The sequence below is a fragment of the Leguminivora glycinivorella genome, chromosome 6 (genome assembly GCF_023078275.1).
Source record: "Leguminivora glycinivorella isolate SPB_JAAS2020 chromosome 6, LegGlyc_1.1, whole genome shotgun sequence".
NCBI classification, from domain to species: domain Eukaryota; kingdom Metazoa; phylum Arthropoda; class Insecta; order Lepidoptera; family Tortricidae; genus Leguminivora; species Leguminivora glycinivorella.
In genome coordinates, this window is record NC_062976.1 from 20,681,844 (window position 1) to 20,699,427 (window position 17,584).

The window sequence follows — 17,584 nt, forward strand, 5'->3', positions numbered from 1 at the left end:
CGAAGATTATCCAATATTTCAGCTATATAAGGCAAACTGTACGCATCCTTCTTAGTTACGGCATTAAGCTTGCGACTGTCCAAACAAAATCTTAGTTTACCATCTTTCTTAGGAGTAAGCAAAACCGGCGATGACCACGCGCTCTCGCAAGGTTCAACCACGTCGTCTTTAATCATTTCATCAAGTTGTTCAATCAAAACGCGTTGTTTTTCTAATGGCATCCTATAATATCGTTGACGGATGGGGGCAGAATCGCCAGTATCAATAACATGAGTGGTTAAGGTAGTCCTACCCAGGCCGCATTTCTCATAGGATATGTCATAGAATTGCGAAATAATATGATCTGCTGTAGTTTTTTGATCATTTGACAAATGTTCGTAACTGCAAAGCTGTTTCTTATTACTATCCGCCTCAATAGCAGCTAGAGCGACTTCGGACTCAGGACGTATCAACACACTAGACAGATACTTAGGAAATAACCCAAACTTATTCCAGAAATCCATGCCGAGAATGAGAGAATTCTGCACACTGGGAACAACGTGGATAGTTAGTACGTGACTCCGGTCTAGGAATTTAACTGGAATATACATCACGCCCAGACAAGGTAATTTATGGCGACCTGCAGCCACGAGATCAGAAGATGACCACCGCTGTATTTTGAACCCTCTGTCCAAAAAATACGTATGCGAATTGTTACCAAAAATAGTTACCGGGCAGCCGGTATCAAGCAAACCGATTAGTGGCTTACTTCGAATTTCGACCATAACGTGAGGACGAGAATGGTCGGACTGAATATTGTGGATTGAAGAAACGGAATAGCACGAAAAGAAATTGGAAACAAAACTGAGCCAACTAGCCCACTCAGCATCGTCTTGTTTATCTATGATAATTCTTTCGTTCTTACATTCTTCGTCGCTACAATCCACCGTACTCAGTTTTTTTGAACGGCAGACTGGCAATTTGTGCAATCAGGGAAACGTACGCCCTTCTTACCACACTTGAAACAAATCAGGAAGTGAGGCTGTCGACAAGTCTTTAAAGAATGGGAGGTCACGCGACATCTAGGACAGTAGGAGTTTTTAGAATCGGAACTATTATTAGCCTCTATTGCGTTAACGTTGGCGCTGTTTGGTCGTTCCGTGTTCTTTTTAGTATACTGATTGGTATTGTTAGGGTAGGATTTGAAAAATCTATTCCTGTAGTTACTACTCTTGTAATCAGAATCACTACAGTTATATGAAGCGCCGGCACGGTTACTGGAAGAGCTAGGTAACTGCCTGTCGTATGCAAACTCCCGGGCCAGCGTATCAGAATCAGCTTTCGGTGGTTCGTGAAAATGAGCAAGTCGTGACTGTATATTTTCGTAGCTGCGGCATAGATCCTGCAGGCCCTGAATACTAGAAACATTGGAAGATGCAGCGAGGGTACTAGCATAGACCGGACGTATATTGTGCAGGAGTATTTCGAGTTTTTCCTCTTCTGATGGTTGTTTAGCAAGCCTAGAAAACATACCCTGCATAATAGAAACGTAAATTGTGATGTTCTCCTGTTCACCTTGTGTACGCTTTCTTATTTCATCCATCCAAAGGTAATCGTAGTTAGCCTGGCTAAAATCTTGAATTAATAGCTTAACTAAGTCCTCCCAAGACTGCACCCTACCTCTGGCACATCGGTACCAATGCAAAGCTGCGTCAGTAAAAATCTCGTAGCCAAACGACAACAACTTATCCTTGGACATCCCCCTAGATATAGCTAGTTCCTCGGCTTTTTGCACGAATGCCCGAACGCACGTTTTACCAGAGTACTTCAGTTTGCTAACAACATCAGAAATTAGCCTTTTCTCGCACGATACCGAAATTATGTCAGATAGCGGCTCGGAGCTCATTGACACAGAGGACGGTTCCTTTTTTAACGCTTTAAGCTCTGAAAACTGTTGTTTGAAGGCCTTAGATAACTCTGAATAGGTAGCCTCAATTGCTTCCGACCTATCCACCCTAATGAGTCGGTAATAAACATGATGCAGCATATTCTCTGTCCGTGAATAACCATTCCTGTCATATTTAGATTGAAGGGAAATAATGTTATCTCTAGTTTTTGACAAGGTCTCCCTAACTTGTGCCAAATCCGCACTAGGATCCAAATGAGACTCCAAAATATCCTCGGCAGGCAATAGCGAACTAAGCTTCACAATCTGTTTCCTAAGCTCCTGAACCGATTCTCCTATATTACCCCCCCTAACAGCAACCTCGTACTCCAACTCCGACTTTTGAAGCGAAAGGTATTTAATTTGGTAAGACATGTTTAGCCCGTAGGTGTGTGTCGCAATTCCACAAAACAATTATAGTTAAATTTAAAATAATATAGAAAGAAGAATCAATCAGATCTCAAAAATAGGTAGGTAGTTCGACAATGCTCATCAAAGTGTGGGTAGTCGACCGGAAAATATAATGTGATTTTATAGAAAAAACGCCTACTAGCACAGTTTGATGAACACCTGGACACACTTAAAACCTAATACAAAAAACAGCCAACACCAATGATTACTAGATAATACCAAAGCAAGTTCAAGCGAATACGGCTCAGTAACTAAATACCTATGATTGGGCGCCAATGAAACGTTATGTTCTTTACTAGTTATATAAATAAAACAATCTTTTCAAAAATAAAAATTATAATACAAAAAAATTACTTTTAAAAAAAAAAATACAAATGTAGGGTAGGCAGCCGAAAAGATTAAAAAATAGATCTCAGGAGTAAGTCCGTACAATTTAGATCGAGCTCGCATTCACTTGAAGACGCTTTAGAACGAGTGGCACTTCCCTGACAATCGCTCGGTGAAGCAGCGGACGGCGCGCATGGCAAGGTGTGACGTCACTTCTTCCCGGTGTTCAGGGTGCCGCAGAGCAGTAGGTGGTCTCCGGAGCCAGTGGGGGGTGGTAGGTGGTAGGTCCCCTGGAATTCGTTATTATTGGACGTTTAGTGAAATGTCCGATTTTGCGTTACTGCCTGCGACATTCTGCCTTATGAAGTAAAAGCGCCAAGTAGGAAGTGCAGAAAGCAGGAAGGCACGCTCAAAGCATTAAATAGTGATCAGAGATGTGGTGGTAGCATACAAAATCAGCTTTGTTATATGGGTATGCACTTATGCAGTTTTATTGTTTTTCTCTAAATCTACATGACATGGAATGTACATTTAAAACTCATTCTGTTAAGCAATAGCAACTAAGTGTCGCAATGAATACACTTAAACTAATTAACATTTGCATGAAAATTGCAAATCATGATTTCACTTTTTAGTAAAGTGGGTAGAAATTAATTACGCTAAAGAACAAAGATACCAGTAGCTTACAATTACAGCGCTTAGGCATAATGAAAGGCTACTAATTATATAAAAGGAATAAAGCACTTGCTATTTTAGGAAGGATTAACACAGTGAAGATGAAATAATTACTTACAAGCTATAAAATATAAAATATTTTTTTGCAACACTCACCCGAGCGGGGGAAAACACTCACACACGAATTAAATTAGGTTCTCATGTTTAAATGAATGTAAAACCCTTCGAACGCCATCGTCCGAGAGTGCCTTTTTTAAAAAAATAAAATAAGTGGAGCGGGCAACTCGCGTCGCCGCGCCGATCCAAATGGACGAGGTCTATCCGTTAGTCCCCTCCGCGCCCCGCGGTGGCGAATACTGGTTGTACGATCTTTAAACGCCTATATCGCCGTGCGTGTGGACTTACGTTTGTCATCAAGTAAACTTCAGTATTCGGTCAGGCGTTATTTCTATTGAAATTTATTAGGTTAAAAAGGAACTTCCTTTACGCCTTCCGTGACAGGACTGATTATTCAAGAAGCGTTAAAACGCTAACGTTACAATAGCTTTAGCCTAGTCACTTTTGCTATGTGTGGGCGAGCATTGTCGTGTAAGAAAAAAACTTTAGCATGCTGTGGACGATTCTGACAGATTTTTTGGTTTAAATTTTCAAGCTGATTACAGTATACTGATGCGGTAACAGTCATTCCACTTGGTAGGAGTTCCCAGTGAATAATACCATGAATATCCCACCAAACGGACAGCATAACTTTTTTCGGGTGAGGCTCTGTTTTTGGTGCCTCTATTCCTTTTTCGTTTGGAGCTAGCCACTGACGTTTGCGTGTGTGATTTATATATAAGACCCATTTTTCATCTCCAGTGATAAGATGGTCCAACCAGTTGAATGTGCGGCGAAAAGACAGAAGTTGTATGCAGATATCGGCACGGCGGTTTAGTTGATCTCTATCAAGTTCGTGCGGTATCCAAACACTGTATTTGTAGTTTTTTCCCAACTCGTGTAAATGTGTTTCTATGGTGACATGAGAGCAGCCTAACTCGGTAGCAAGAGTACGACTCGTTAGCCTCGGATCTCCTTCAATTAAGGTTTTGAATTTGGCTACATCAATCTTCACCGGTCGACCAGACTTAGGTTAATCTGATAATGAAAAGTCGCCACTACGAAACCGCTGGAACCATCGTTTCGCCGTGGCCTCAGACACAACTTCAGGAGCAACACGCTGACATATATTACGCACTGCTTCGGCGGCTGAATGGCCAGACTGAAATTCATATAGTAAGCAATGCCTTACATGCACTTTTAATTCGTCCATTTTCTTCCTTATATTAGCTCGGCGACAGCTAGTGAATGACTGACGAGAATCTGTGCGACTCGCCCTTTATATACTTTCGACCATAGAAGATTTTAGAACTCTCTCAAAAATTTTATGTGGAATTCAATCGATCGCTCATTACTTTCTTACCAACCCAATATTTTCAAGATCGCTTAAAATATATAGTATTTCGGTCCCTTACAAACCTGCGGCCTTGAAATATTTTGTAAACACTATTATATATGTACCGACCTACCACTAAAAAGAAATTAACAATCGAGTCATTAGAGTCTAGCCATCGAATCGCTGCCCAAAAAAGAACCGGCAAATTCAAAAAATCTTTAGCTGGTAACCCGAAGCATAGTGCGAATATTCGTAGGTATTTATTTCAGTATTCGTTCATTTTCATCATTTCGAACCTGATTCCAGTTACAGATTATCGAAAATAGTATGCTTCTCACACTGGTCCTGATCGGTTTAGCCACTATAACATCCGTAATAAATGCACTGAGACAAAGGTTGAGGTTATGTACAGTTTTACATTTAAAATTGTTGCCATATATAGAATTCTGAAAAAATACTTGTGCAGCGACTCGCTGGTCAGAACTCTATCATGGCTTATTCTAGTTTCCTGTACAAAATACAGTCTTCTATTGTTATTCCTCCTGCCCTCATAATAGCAACGATGGAAATACTAAAATAACACTGATAATAGCTTAGGGCTGTCACAAGCATGGTGGATTTAAGTACAATCAACCAATTGGAACCCTGTAGAACTATGTCATAGTGACGTTATTAATAAGGTTGTAAGAAATCTCTTGCCTTGCCTTTTTGACATAGTTATAGTGGCCTAGGGTTCCAATTGGTTGACTGTACATTTAGTAGGTATGTAGGGTATTATTTATATAGATTGACTATTTGAATTACTTACAATATTTTACGGGTTCACCCCGTAAGTAAAATTACTTAATATTGATAAAATAAACAACTTCATAATGGGCTAACCCTTTTAACGAATAAATAAACAAAATCTCTCAGAATACGTGTTTGCATAAAAATTCCGTGTAGTATTTTTTTTACAAAATTTCAAAATTAAATAGTGTGAAAGGTCGCCGCTTAAGTCCGTATTACTTATTTCACGCAGAGTTCACGCAGAGAGTCACGCAGGTTTTATGCAAAATTATGCTACTTAAACTATGCAAACATGCATTTTACTGGTGTTACCAAGCCCTTTTCTTAATTTTCCACCTCCAAACATGGACTACATGCATGCTTGCATAATTTATGTAGCATAATTTTGCATAAAACCAGGAAATATTGGACTCAGGGGACCGTAACCGTGGCAATAACAGACAAGAAAAAGTTGATTCACCCATTTTTAAAGTCAGTACCTAACCATTTATATATGTATGATGAATAATTAGGCTTATGTAAAAATGCATGAGATGAGATTAGCCCAGGACCGGGATAAGTGGCGTACACCAAGGGAGGCCTATGCTCAGCAGTGGGCGATTAATGGCTGAAATGATGATGATGAATGTAAAAATGCACTGTTTTGACAACCCTGTGGAAAACTCGTAAAAGGTAACATTATTGTATTACTTAGGTGCTGCAAAATAGTAGTGCATTGAATAAAATATTCCTGTCTCAAAGGTCAGAGTCGTTAACTTTGCTTGTTTCAGCTTATATTTGCGCCGAGCTGAGGAAAATGTTGATTTACTTTCAAAACATTTTCAGAAGGCAGCACATCTTTTTTTAGCCCCCGACGCAAAAACGACGGGGTGTTATAAGTTTGACGTGTCTGTCTGTCTGTGTGTGTGTCTGTTTGTGGCATCGTAGCTCCCGAACGGATGAACCGATTTCGATTTAGTTTTTTTTTTGTTTGAAAGCTGAGTCTGCCAAAAAGTGACTACACAGAGATCGTTTCATATTAAAATCCAGCACTTTAGCAGAAACGGGTTAAAAAGATCCAATTTGGCAAAGAGGCGGGTAATATATGGAGCATCCTGAAAGGCCTAGCGTAATAGTACAAAATATTTTATAAAAACAGAGGGCTACATTCCGTGACCCTTTCTGGGCCAGAATGGTAATCAGCCGGGGGTAGTTTGATGTGGTTAGGGGAGTCCGGAAGATTTTGTAAGCGGGATTTTACTGGGATGAACTTGGAATGGGAATGTTTCGAGTTACAGAGATTTACATGTCATGCCAAGGGATTATCATAATTGTACAATTGTAAGTGGATTGTTCATATTGTTTATTGAAATTTTTAATGTACCTAATGTATAAAAAATGCTCCTTTGGCCTATTTACGGAATAAAAGTTTTGATTTTAATAGAGCAGATCCCGTAGCCGCATGGCATTTCTACGACGCGAAACGAAAACGAAACGCCGCGAAAGGTAGTCTCACTCTGCCGCGCCAATACGCAAGAGCGATAGAGATAGATATCTACGAGCATTTCGTTTCGTGAGCGTTTCGTGAGCGTTTGTGCATTCGGATACGCATGCAGATCAGCAGAATAACTGGAAATCACGTCTTTCGTGACATTAAAAGTCACCAAAAAATTTCGTAGGTAATCATTGGTAATTTTATGACACGAGTAATTCATACTCACATGCACCTTGAAGATAATGAGGAAAGCAGCTTACCTGAAAACGAAATACAATTCATTAATGATATTACAATGTTCAGAAACACATACACGCTGTAACATGAGGGAACCGAAAGATTTTAACTGCGCATTTCTGAGGGGAAAATAAAGATAAAATGTTATATTACGTCAAGCTAGTTTTGCCAATTTTTTTTTTTCAGTTTCTTTGGATGTATTTTCAAATATAAATGTTATTCGTTAAACTGGCAATTAAAATACAAAATTACATTTTTTTTAAACAATACTTTTTTGCAATGACATCTATTAACGAGGACAGTTAAATTATGTCCGATTATGTGTATTATGTTTATTATTTTTTTAAATTTATAATGTAATTTTAGACGATCATGATGAGAAGATAAACATAACTTTGGCATATAACAAATTTATAGTGTAATTTTAATCATGAAATAAAGAAATCTAAATCTAAATCTAACGGCATCATCACCATCAAAATAGCGTTTTGTTCTGAGAAATATTAAGTAATTGTTATTTTTTTAAATGCCTATAACTCTGAAAGTAGGCGAAATCCAGAAAAGTTTATATGACATTTTACTCTTCTAATATTATGAGGAATACGCTGTTAAAATTATTCAGTTTCTTTATTTTACACCGTGTATATCAAAATTTATCATTTTTATTTTCTCCCTAATTATTTAACAGTATTTTTGAGACTTGTATCAGAGGCCAAGTTTCGTTTTAGGGCACTGAGCCATCGGAGTAAGTACAATATGACGAGTAACACTCACTATGGTTATGAGATAGTCGTATTGAAAACTCAATTGTTTTTAGGCAGCAAAAGTAGAATGTTATAATTGTTATTAAACTTAGAAATGTTATTAAAACAAGCAATGTCAGTCTATATAAAGAGGAGATCCAATTCGGTTTCAAACACAGTGGCCGAGAAGTGCTAGCGCATAATAGTAAACGTATTTTTTACGATTTACAAAGCTTCTAAAAAACGTCGGTTAGAAGAAATGTTTTAAGGTTCGGTGTTCTATTTTTTTGAAATCTAACATCTTTCAACAAAGAGTTAAAACTAAGTGCTTAATTGTATTACTTAACTGTCTAGATATTTCAATATTTACGATAACGACATACAAAAGTGTAAATTAAGAGTTAAGTAGGTACAAAAAAAGTTATCATTATTATTATATGATTTATACAGACAATCAGTAATCACCTATACATTTTCTTGAAACCTACATACCTTTACCTACCGACATGCCTACTTGTTATACTAGTTTTTTTTTCAAATATTATGGTATAATATATTAATTAAAAGTACTCTAACTCCGGTATTTTTACAAAAAAATTAAAAAAAGTTGGAAATAACATTCAATAACTAAAAAAATAATGAAAGTGAAAACAGTCCACACTAATATTTTACCCTTTAAATGCATAGTGATGTACATATAATTATAATGCATCATGTATTTTTGACTCTATTGACAGCATGTCAAAATTCAAATTTGAATTAATCTTTGTCATGGTCATGCATTTAAGGATTAAAGATAAAATATTTTGTTAAAATAGGTTGATTCAAATAAGCAGCATGTGGCATCTAGTGACGATATTGGCCGTTGTGTCGGTCGCTCACGGCGGTCAAGAACTCGGATTTAAGCAAGATTGGTGGGAGAGTGCCCTTATATACCAGATATACACCCGTTCGTTTCTTGACACCGATGGCGATGGGGTTGGCGATATTAGAGGTAAGCTGATAAAACTTTTATTACAGATTACGTTAGCCCACATTTTTGTACTTCGAATATTGACAGTTAATATACTGTGCGGATTCATAATTATTTATATTGTGGATATTAAAGTTTGACAAATCGATGTCACAAAAAATGTAAATATTGTAAATAAATATGGCACCAAATCGTTTAAAAGTAACCGCGGGCATAAAGTAAATACTTATTTTATCAAAATCTCTGTCACTTACTGGGCGTTTTCCAAAATAAATCTCGAATATCGAATTTCACCAGATCTGGACGTGTCTGGGCTCATTCTTCTCAGAATCATGAGCTGATTCGATCCTGGTGATAAAAAAATGTGTCCTAATTTTTTTTCCTTTTACGTCACGATCACGATTTTAGTATGAACTTATTACGTGCGTGAATAATGCGTGATGTATTGGAAACCCGAATTTTGTATGGAAATTTTGGGACACATTTTTTTTTATCGTCGGGATCGAATCAGCTCGTGATTCTGAGAAGAATGAGCCCAAACACGTCCAGATCTGGTGACATTCGATATTCGAGATTTATTTTGGAAAACGCCTTACTATGCACTATGTAGGGAATCGTGTTGTAGTATATTAAAGAGTATATTAAAAAGAGTTAAGATATTGATTCTGTACTTTACCTCAATTAAACTACTCGCTCTTGGTCTTGAATAAAATATTGACCAAAAAAATTTGGCAATCGATCCTAGTAACACTTGACGGAAAGTAAGGACAGGGCCCAAGATGGAGATCATATTGACTTTACTAATAATGACAATTCATTGACAGGCATCATATCTCGCTTGGAGTACCTGAAGGAATTGAATGTCGACGCGATATGTCTGTCTCCAATATACAAGTCACCTCAAATAGACTTTGGCTTCGACGTGTCTGATTTCTACTCTGTCCATTCCGACTACGGATCTAACGAGGAATTTGAAGAACTTGTTAGAGAAGCGCAGAAACTTAGTAAGTTTTTTATTGTTACAGAAAATTTCATTAAACATTTTACAAAATAATTATCAAAAGACAAACTTGATGCGTACTGGTAGGTGCTCTCTACCAGTCAACTATCGGGCAATGCAGAAACATGCAAAATAGTTAAGGAGAAAGCGGGGCACTTATGGATGAGATTAGCCCAGGACCGGGATAAGTGTCGTACACGAAGGGAAGCCTATGCTCAGCAGTGGGCGATCAATGGCTGAAATGATGATGGAGAAGAAAGGAGGAAGATTCGTTTGTCCAATTATAATTATGTGTCATGTGCAAAAATATAGCAGTTTTAAAATGTCTTTTGTTTTACTAAATAAAACAAAAACATACAGTAGATACATGACAAAAGATTTTATTTTTATTTTTGGGAATTTAATTAAGTCAATGTTGAAATTGTTGAAGTGACATATTGAGGTATATTTACTGCGGCCAGACCATTAGATACCGTTAGATATTATAATCCTTACGCAAAATATTTACAGACTCCAGCTTAAATAGTGAGGTTGTAATTTTATATCAATTTATTTCCAGATATTAAGGTCCTCCTGGACTTTGTTCCAAATCATACCAGCAACGAGAGTGACTGGTTCCAAAAAGCAGTTGGCAGAGATGAGTATTACTTCGACTGGTATGTCTGGGCGGAAGGTTATTTGGACAACGTCGGACACCGTCGTCCTCCGAACAACTGGGTATGAAGTGTTGCTTGACTTGATATCTGACGATCATGGAACAAGCGCGACGAAGTATGGAGTAAGCGAGGGCGCCTAGACCTAGACTTGAGTTTCGTATTAAAAATATTTTATGGGTAAGGTCAGGTGGGGTAAGGGGGACTATGGGGGAAGGGAAACACTGATCGGTAATTCTGAATTCATAGACTGTAGCTGGGTCATTTGGTGGTCGGTAAGGTACTACCTAGGATTTAGTTCCGAAACAAAAACAAAAACAGCGCTAGCTCTAAGGAGTGTGCGTCCTTGACAAAAACAAAAAATCAGTTGTCGTGCTACAAGACCACGAGTTGGACGAGTATTATTTGTGTAGTGATATGGATAGCAAAAAGTCATGTCCGAAGACTTTTGATATCTGTAAATATTCCTTTATATGTTTAATGTTCATGTCTGGTATTTGAATTTGAGAAAACTATGCTGTAAATATGAAAATTCAACGTGATTCATAACACAACCTACAAATGACATACCGGGGTAACGGGAACTACCATAGCCGGGGTAAGTGGAACATATGTTTCCTTTTCCCGATTTCAGGGGTCATGAACATTTTCAGAGACACATATTCTATAAGTACAGAAATTTTGTATTGATCCAAGCTTCAGTATTTTAAATACGAATAATTATACTAATAATTAATAGTCGTTTTTTAATTTACAATACTGAAATTTGAATTTTCGAAAAAAACTTGTAAAAAAATCTTTAAAAACAATTATAATTTTTAGTTAACCACCCCTGTCTCAAGCCCATATGTTCCCCTTACCCCGAATTTCAATTTATGTAAATATTTTCTATTTTAAACTATATGTCAAAGAACCAAAGTCTCCATTTGATTGGTGATGTTTTTTTTAATTTACATTGCCGGTATAATCCACACTAGCAGCAATACTTTAAGATTTTAGCGAAGTGTTTCCCTTACCCCAAAACCCGGGAAAGGGAAACGGCAGGACCAGCCTAAACATTTTATAAATTTCCAGCCACATGCAATAAAGCTAGTTTAAAAATTAATTTCGCCCTAGAAAGCAGACTTAAAGAAGCATACTTTGTGTCGGTCAAGATGAATATACGACATTAAATAAAGTGATTAGAGCTCGATGTAAAATATAAAAAATGAAGTATGTTTCCCTTACCCCACCTGACCTTATAACAATATCAATTTCTAGTTTTTTACATTTAATAAAAAAAAAAGTAGTAAATTACAAGTTGATTAACATTAGTACATAGCCGAACTAGGCACGCCTGTATCGCGGAAACCTATTAACGAGCATTTTCAGAATTTGGAACCCCCAATTGGCGTAAGTTGTTAACAAAAAATATCTCGCTGTCAGTTTTGTGACGACAATTAAGCATAGAAAAAATTTACTTTTTTCACATTCTGAATCTAGATTAGCGATTTACGTTATATAATTAACACAAAAACAATATTTTTATTGAAATTTCATGCTTAATTATCGTCACAAAACTGACAGCGATTTAATTTTTCTTAGCAACTTACGCTAACTGGGGGGTCCCAAATTCTGAAAATGCCCATATATTAGGCGCGACTTTAAGTATTATGGACGAACGGACGAGAGCGCAAGTTGTAACCAAGACCTAAGTTAAGTATCAAAAATATTTTATGATCCTTATAACAATACCAACGTCTATAAAATTGTTCTAGTTTTTACAAAATGCAACTTAAATAGTTTTCTTTTATAATTATTTGTTCAGATAAGCATGTTCAAAAAAAGTGCATGGGAGTTCGTGCCAAACAGAGGCCAGTATTACCTGCATCAGTTCGCTAAGAACCAGCCAGATTTGAACTACCGAAACCCAGTGGTTGTTGATGAGATGAAGGTAAAAAACAATCTACTTATTTGTAATATAAACCCGTAACTTTAAAACATTTCCCCTGCCATGCAACTTCTCGTAAAATGGATGAGTAATATAATACATACATACATATTACACATTGATAAAATAATTATGATCTTTAATTAGTAAAGCCTGACCAGAAATATATAATTATAAGTAATCGCCGTGTTGCGGAATTTCATTAGAACTATTTTTCTCATACTATAGTGACCTGTCACCATATACATCAGAATAATAGCGCCCTCTTGACAATAGTCATAGGTCAGGCTTTACCTACTTATTTCAGAAAACAAAAATTTTAGAATCATAATATTGTAAAATCATAACCTTACTTATATTTTTCAGAATATAATAAAATTTTGGTTAGAGAAAGGGGTTGCCGGAATGAAGATGAGTGCCGTGAATCATTTGCTGGAAGTTGACAAGGACAGTTTCGGTGGAAGATTTCCCGATGAACCCAAAACAGGCAAAGTGGGGCTCGACGGCGATGACTATAAATATCTGAACCATATCTATACTAAAGACTTGAAAGAATCATATGATATGGTATCGCAGTTCAGAGAGGTTTTCGACAGCATTACCTTAAGGGATAACATGACAAGGTATTACAATTATCATTTGTAGGGGGGCGGAATAAGACGCCAAGTAGGAACCAGTGGTTTATTGGTTTAACTTCCAATAATACAAATAATCATCATACAAATGGAGTACCTAGCTAAACATGAGTTGAAGGTCCTCAGGGACGACCAATGCAAGACCAAAGGCCAACCGATTATTAAGCTTGTGGGCGGTCCGTGTAGACGGTCTCGACCCGTGCTTCATTTGTATTTGTATTTAGTTTCGGCTTTTAATGATCCCCAGGTTGAAAGACTAAGTTACATGACAGAAAATATTTGCAAAAAGTGCGAATTAATCCAAGACACCTCAATTGTTAGTGCATTTATATTAGTTAAGCAGGAGTTTCTTTAGGGTTTAGACAAACGTTATCCAAAATGGAGACATGAGGGACTCACTTGCATAAAATGAATATTGTGTAATATATATGGCCTCCCCAACGGTTTCGATGACGATGACCTCAGCTCATGGGTTATTTTGTATGTTATGGGCTCTTATGTGGCTGGCCAGGCCAAACTTGACTTTGAAAACTCTTTTGCAGGCGTTGTAATAGATTTGGCTAAATGTATATTGTAAGTATAAACAAAAGAAGTCAACAAGTCAAGAAAAATTTATCTTTTTTGCGTACAGGTTACTATTGACAGAGGCTTCAACGACAAACATAAAGAACTTGGTGAAATATTACGGAGAAGGAAATAATTTTGGCTCCCAGATTCCGGTGAACTTTGCTCTCATGGAAGATTTTCGAAAAGAATCGGATGCAAGGGATTTGAAATTTGTTGTTGACCGTTGGATGACGTATAAGCCAGCAAACAAACCAGCTAATTGGATGGTGAGTTGTATTGTAAAATACAAAAAAAAAAGAATAATATGTAAACAGAAAGCGATAAACCACATCATCACATTTATCGTCATCACATAGATGGGGCATCCCACAAGAATGTCGCTTACGACTTACGACATGAGAATTCTTCTAACACTTCTGAAGGCGCTAAGAAAGAAGTCGTGTCTGACAAACTTTCATGACTTAGTTAACTATTTGGCAGTATTTTCTCGAACTTTACGGATTTGATTGAAATAGCTGCCATAAAAAGCAAAAACATGATGTGAATGACAATCTCGTGGAATGCCCCTTCTTTTGAATTTGACTGAAATCAAATTTAAATAATACACCATCTAGACCTTAATTAAACATGTGGTAATTTTTGGTGGTAAACGGTTTATTTTTGGTAAATTTGCTTATTATAATGAAATAATAACTTATTTCCAGAGTGGTAATCACGACAAGGCAAGAGTAGCGTCTCGCTTGAGACCGGGATTAGTGGACGCCTTTAATATGCTTGTTCTCTTGCTCCCCGGAGTTGCGATGACATATATGGTAAATACTAAGTAAACTAAGTACAGGAAACAAATTTTATAAATTTACTTTACTTGTAATCTACTTTTTTTATTAATATGACAGAGGAAAACAATTGTTTCGATTTCTTGAACGTTTTCATTTAGATTTGTTAGCCGTTCGTCTGGCTCGCATTTGGTCTAGGTCGCTTTACGAATTTTAATAACTCTTACTTTCGTAAAACTTAACTTTAATGCAAAGCGTTGGCTTTTTGTTTTGTTTTTAGTACCTATAACATTATACGTCCCAATATATTATTCAATTATTAACCTATCGCATAGGCCGGAACGTGGATCCACGTTCGTAGGTATTGAACTCTAATTTAGAATTCAATACCTACAAACGTGGATCCACGTTCCAGCATACGAGAGGTTAATAAGATGTTTTTCAATTTGAGTATTTTCTAAAATAAGGCAAAATCCAGGAAACTTTATTTTACCTTAATACGAGTAGTCTTAGATGTGATCTGGTATATAAGCCAAAGTAGCAGTGCTCGACAGTGTACCAGTAGATGCCACTTTCAAACTTAAGTTATCATCTATTTAAAAGCTACGAAAGGGTGTAATTTATTGGGCATTAACGTATCGATCACTGGTTCTACCATACACTCTTTTATAATCTTTCGGTTTCCTCATGATACACCGTGTAATTGTACGTTTTATTTTTTTAGGGTGAAGAAATTGGGATGCCAAATGGTGATGTGTCTTGGGCACAAACTAAAGATCAGCTTGCTTGCAATACGGACGATCCTATCAACTATGTTGCTGTTACAAGGGATGGTTCGCGTACGCCTTATCAGTGGAACTCAGAGCGTACAGCTGGTATGTTCATATTTTTTTATATTTTCTTATTCAAGAATTCTAGCATCATTTTGGCTTTGGGGTCAGTGTCTGCTCTGCAGTATGCTTGGTAAGTGCAATGGTCCACTAATTTGATAATCATCCGTTTATTTTGCTTAAGTAACTAAAATCTATAAAAGGGGTTCCTAAAGTTTACTCCTCGGCATACAAAGGCATCGTAGACAGTAGAAAGAGGCACTGTGAGGCAGTCGTTCTCATCATGTTTCCTTCAAATAGCCAGTCAAGGCTCGGGCACCGTAAATAAATATAAAATTTGCAAGTGCGTCATGGACTCAAAATCTGTCGGAACCGGAAAAAATATTTTTATTTCTTTCAGGATTCACCAAAGGCCACGAAACTTGGCTACCAGTAGGCGATAGCTACGAGACCATCAACGCTGAGAGCCAGCATTCTGCCGCTCAGTCCCATTACCTGGTCTACAGGAGTCTGTCTCTCCTTCGCAAGCGTCCGGCTTTCCGAGCAGGCCGGTTTGAAAGCCAGGCACTCACCCGTGACGTGTTTGCTTTCAAGAGGTTGGTTATCAGCTATAGAAAATCCTCCTGCCGTTATCCCGGCATTTGCCATAGCTTCGCTCCGCTCACTCCGCTTTGACAACTACTACTACTAGTTTTACTAAAGCGCCTGCCATCTGAACTTCCAAGCCGACGGGTAACTAAGCCTTATCGGGATAAGTCCGGTTTCCTCACGACGTTTTTCTTCACCGAAAAGCGTTCCGAAAAACTCATTGGTACGAGCCTGGGTTCCGCGACGGGGCGACCTCCGGATTGAAAGTCGCACGCTCTTACCGCTAGGCCATCAGCGATTTTTTTTGGATATCAGCTATTGAAAGCATCATTCACGTAATCGCTTCATGTTCTTATCCTTTCTCGATGCTGAGGATCGCAACCACAAGTAGCGTGTCTCCATTGTCCATGTCATGTTTTTAAGATTGCATTTTACAAATTTACGTGTCCGTGGATGATAGGTACCGCAGACCATCATTTTGCCTTTATCTATATTACTTGGGGTTGGTGCAGCATGTTTTTTTATTCTATATATCTCTATCGGACGTCATCTAATTATTCACTTGCATTCGCTTCATATCATCTTTCACACAGACGTACATCCAACTTTTCTTTTGTTTACATCTCCCACTTCCTCCCACCACCGTATCTAATACCTTTCTCGTAACATGAATTTCATTCTCCGCATCACAAACTATAATATCATATTAATTACATTTGATAATCCCGGTATGTTAAGTTATATTTTTTGTACTTAAAATTTTCGGACATGATTTTATATGCAAGTTCTATATTATCTACTCATGCGTAGTTATGAAAAGACTCAAAGAAATTGAATATAATATTTTTTTTTGCAGATGGTACCAGGATGACACTTATGTTGTAGTGATGAACCTTGGACGGTCACTCAATGTTGTTAATTTGACAACTTTTGACCTGGTTTTCGGACAATTGGAAGTCGAGGCTTCTAGTGCACTATCATCCAGGTCTATAAAGTGAGTAATGTGTCTAAGAGTATATTAATTTGATTATAATTTAACTTAACCTTAAAAGGCATGATTAAAAAATATATGATCTTGAATTCAAGCGGCATCACTTTACAGTTCTATAAATTTTGTACAAAAAAGGTCGTGTTAAAGGGTGGGCTCATTGAAGCCAGTGCCAAGAGCACCAGTAAAAACTTATCTACCAGAATAACGAAAGCATTTTAATTTGTAAAGTTAATCGACAAATATTTTTTTTCTATCAACATTTTTTTTTTCATTTCAGTGACAATGTTAACGCGAATAGCTTGGATTTAGCTGCAGACGAGGCTTTGGTGTTAAGAATGATGGTTTAAATCTTTAAGCAATGGTAAAAAGAAATGAATAAATGTAGTATTCATAAAATATAATATTGTATATTAGTTGTAAACAGCGTCTTTGATCTTTGCAGACAACAGTTGCAGTGACAAAGGAAGTAACTTCAGAAGAAGGTCTACAGCTTATATCGACTATTAGCTGTACAAGCCAATGGTCTATCGTTATTTCTTGTCTCATGGATTATATGTATGCCTTGACTTTCGAGATGATCTAGCCAAAGCTCGTATATCCATTACATTATCAAAAATACAGTATAAAGT

The 17,584-nt window shown here is 37.2% G+C and overlaps 2 protein-coding genes across 2 annotated transcripts in view; one reads left to right on the forward strand and one right to left on the reverse strand.

Annotated features, from left to right (window-relative positions):
• LOC125226968 (calcium/calmodulin-dependent 3',5'-cyclic nucleotide phosphodiesterase 1) overlaps positions 1-17,584 on the reverse strand; it is a 416,921-nt gene that overhangs the window by 276,736 nt on the left and 122,601 nt on the right. The gene's annotated exons all lie outside the window — the stretch shown is intronic.
• On the forward strand, positions 8,841-17,534 carry LOC125226973 (maltase 2-like). The gene is made up of 12 exons (XM_048131158.1): positions 8,841-9,006; positions 9,810-9,989; positions 10,545-10,702; positions 12,446-12,571; positions 12,935-13,191; positions 13,835-14,036; positions 14,475-14,582; positions 15,271-15,421; positions 15,777-15,972; positions 16,821-16,958; positions 17,233-17,316; positions 17,398-17,534. Exons 1-11 carry the CDS (start codon positions 8,850-8,852, stop codon positions 17,300-17,302), a joined length of 1,743 nt encoding a protein of 580 aa, XP_047987115.1. The 5' UTR covers positions 8,841-8,849; the 3' UTR covers positions 17,303-17,316; positions 17,398-17,534.

Bases quoted from the DNA above. Each gene is read 5' to 3' on its own strand.
- LOC125226973 (XM_048131158.1), top strand. From the start codon at position 8,850: ATGTGGCATCTAGTGACGATATTGGCCGTTGTGTCGGTCGCTCACGGC. The intron at 15,973-16,820 runs GTTGGTTATCAG...TTTTTTTTGCAG, and splicing joins GACGTGTTTGCTTTCAAGAG to ATGGTACCAGGATGACACTT. The intron at 16,959-17,232 runs GTGAGTAATGTG...TTTTCATTTCAG, and splicing joins CTATCATCCAGGTCTATAAA to TGACAATGTTAACGCGAATA.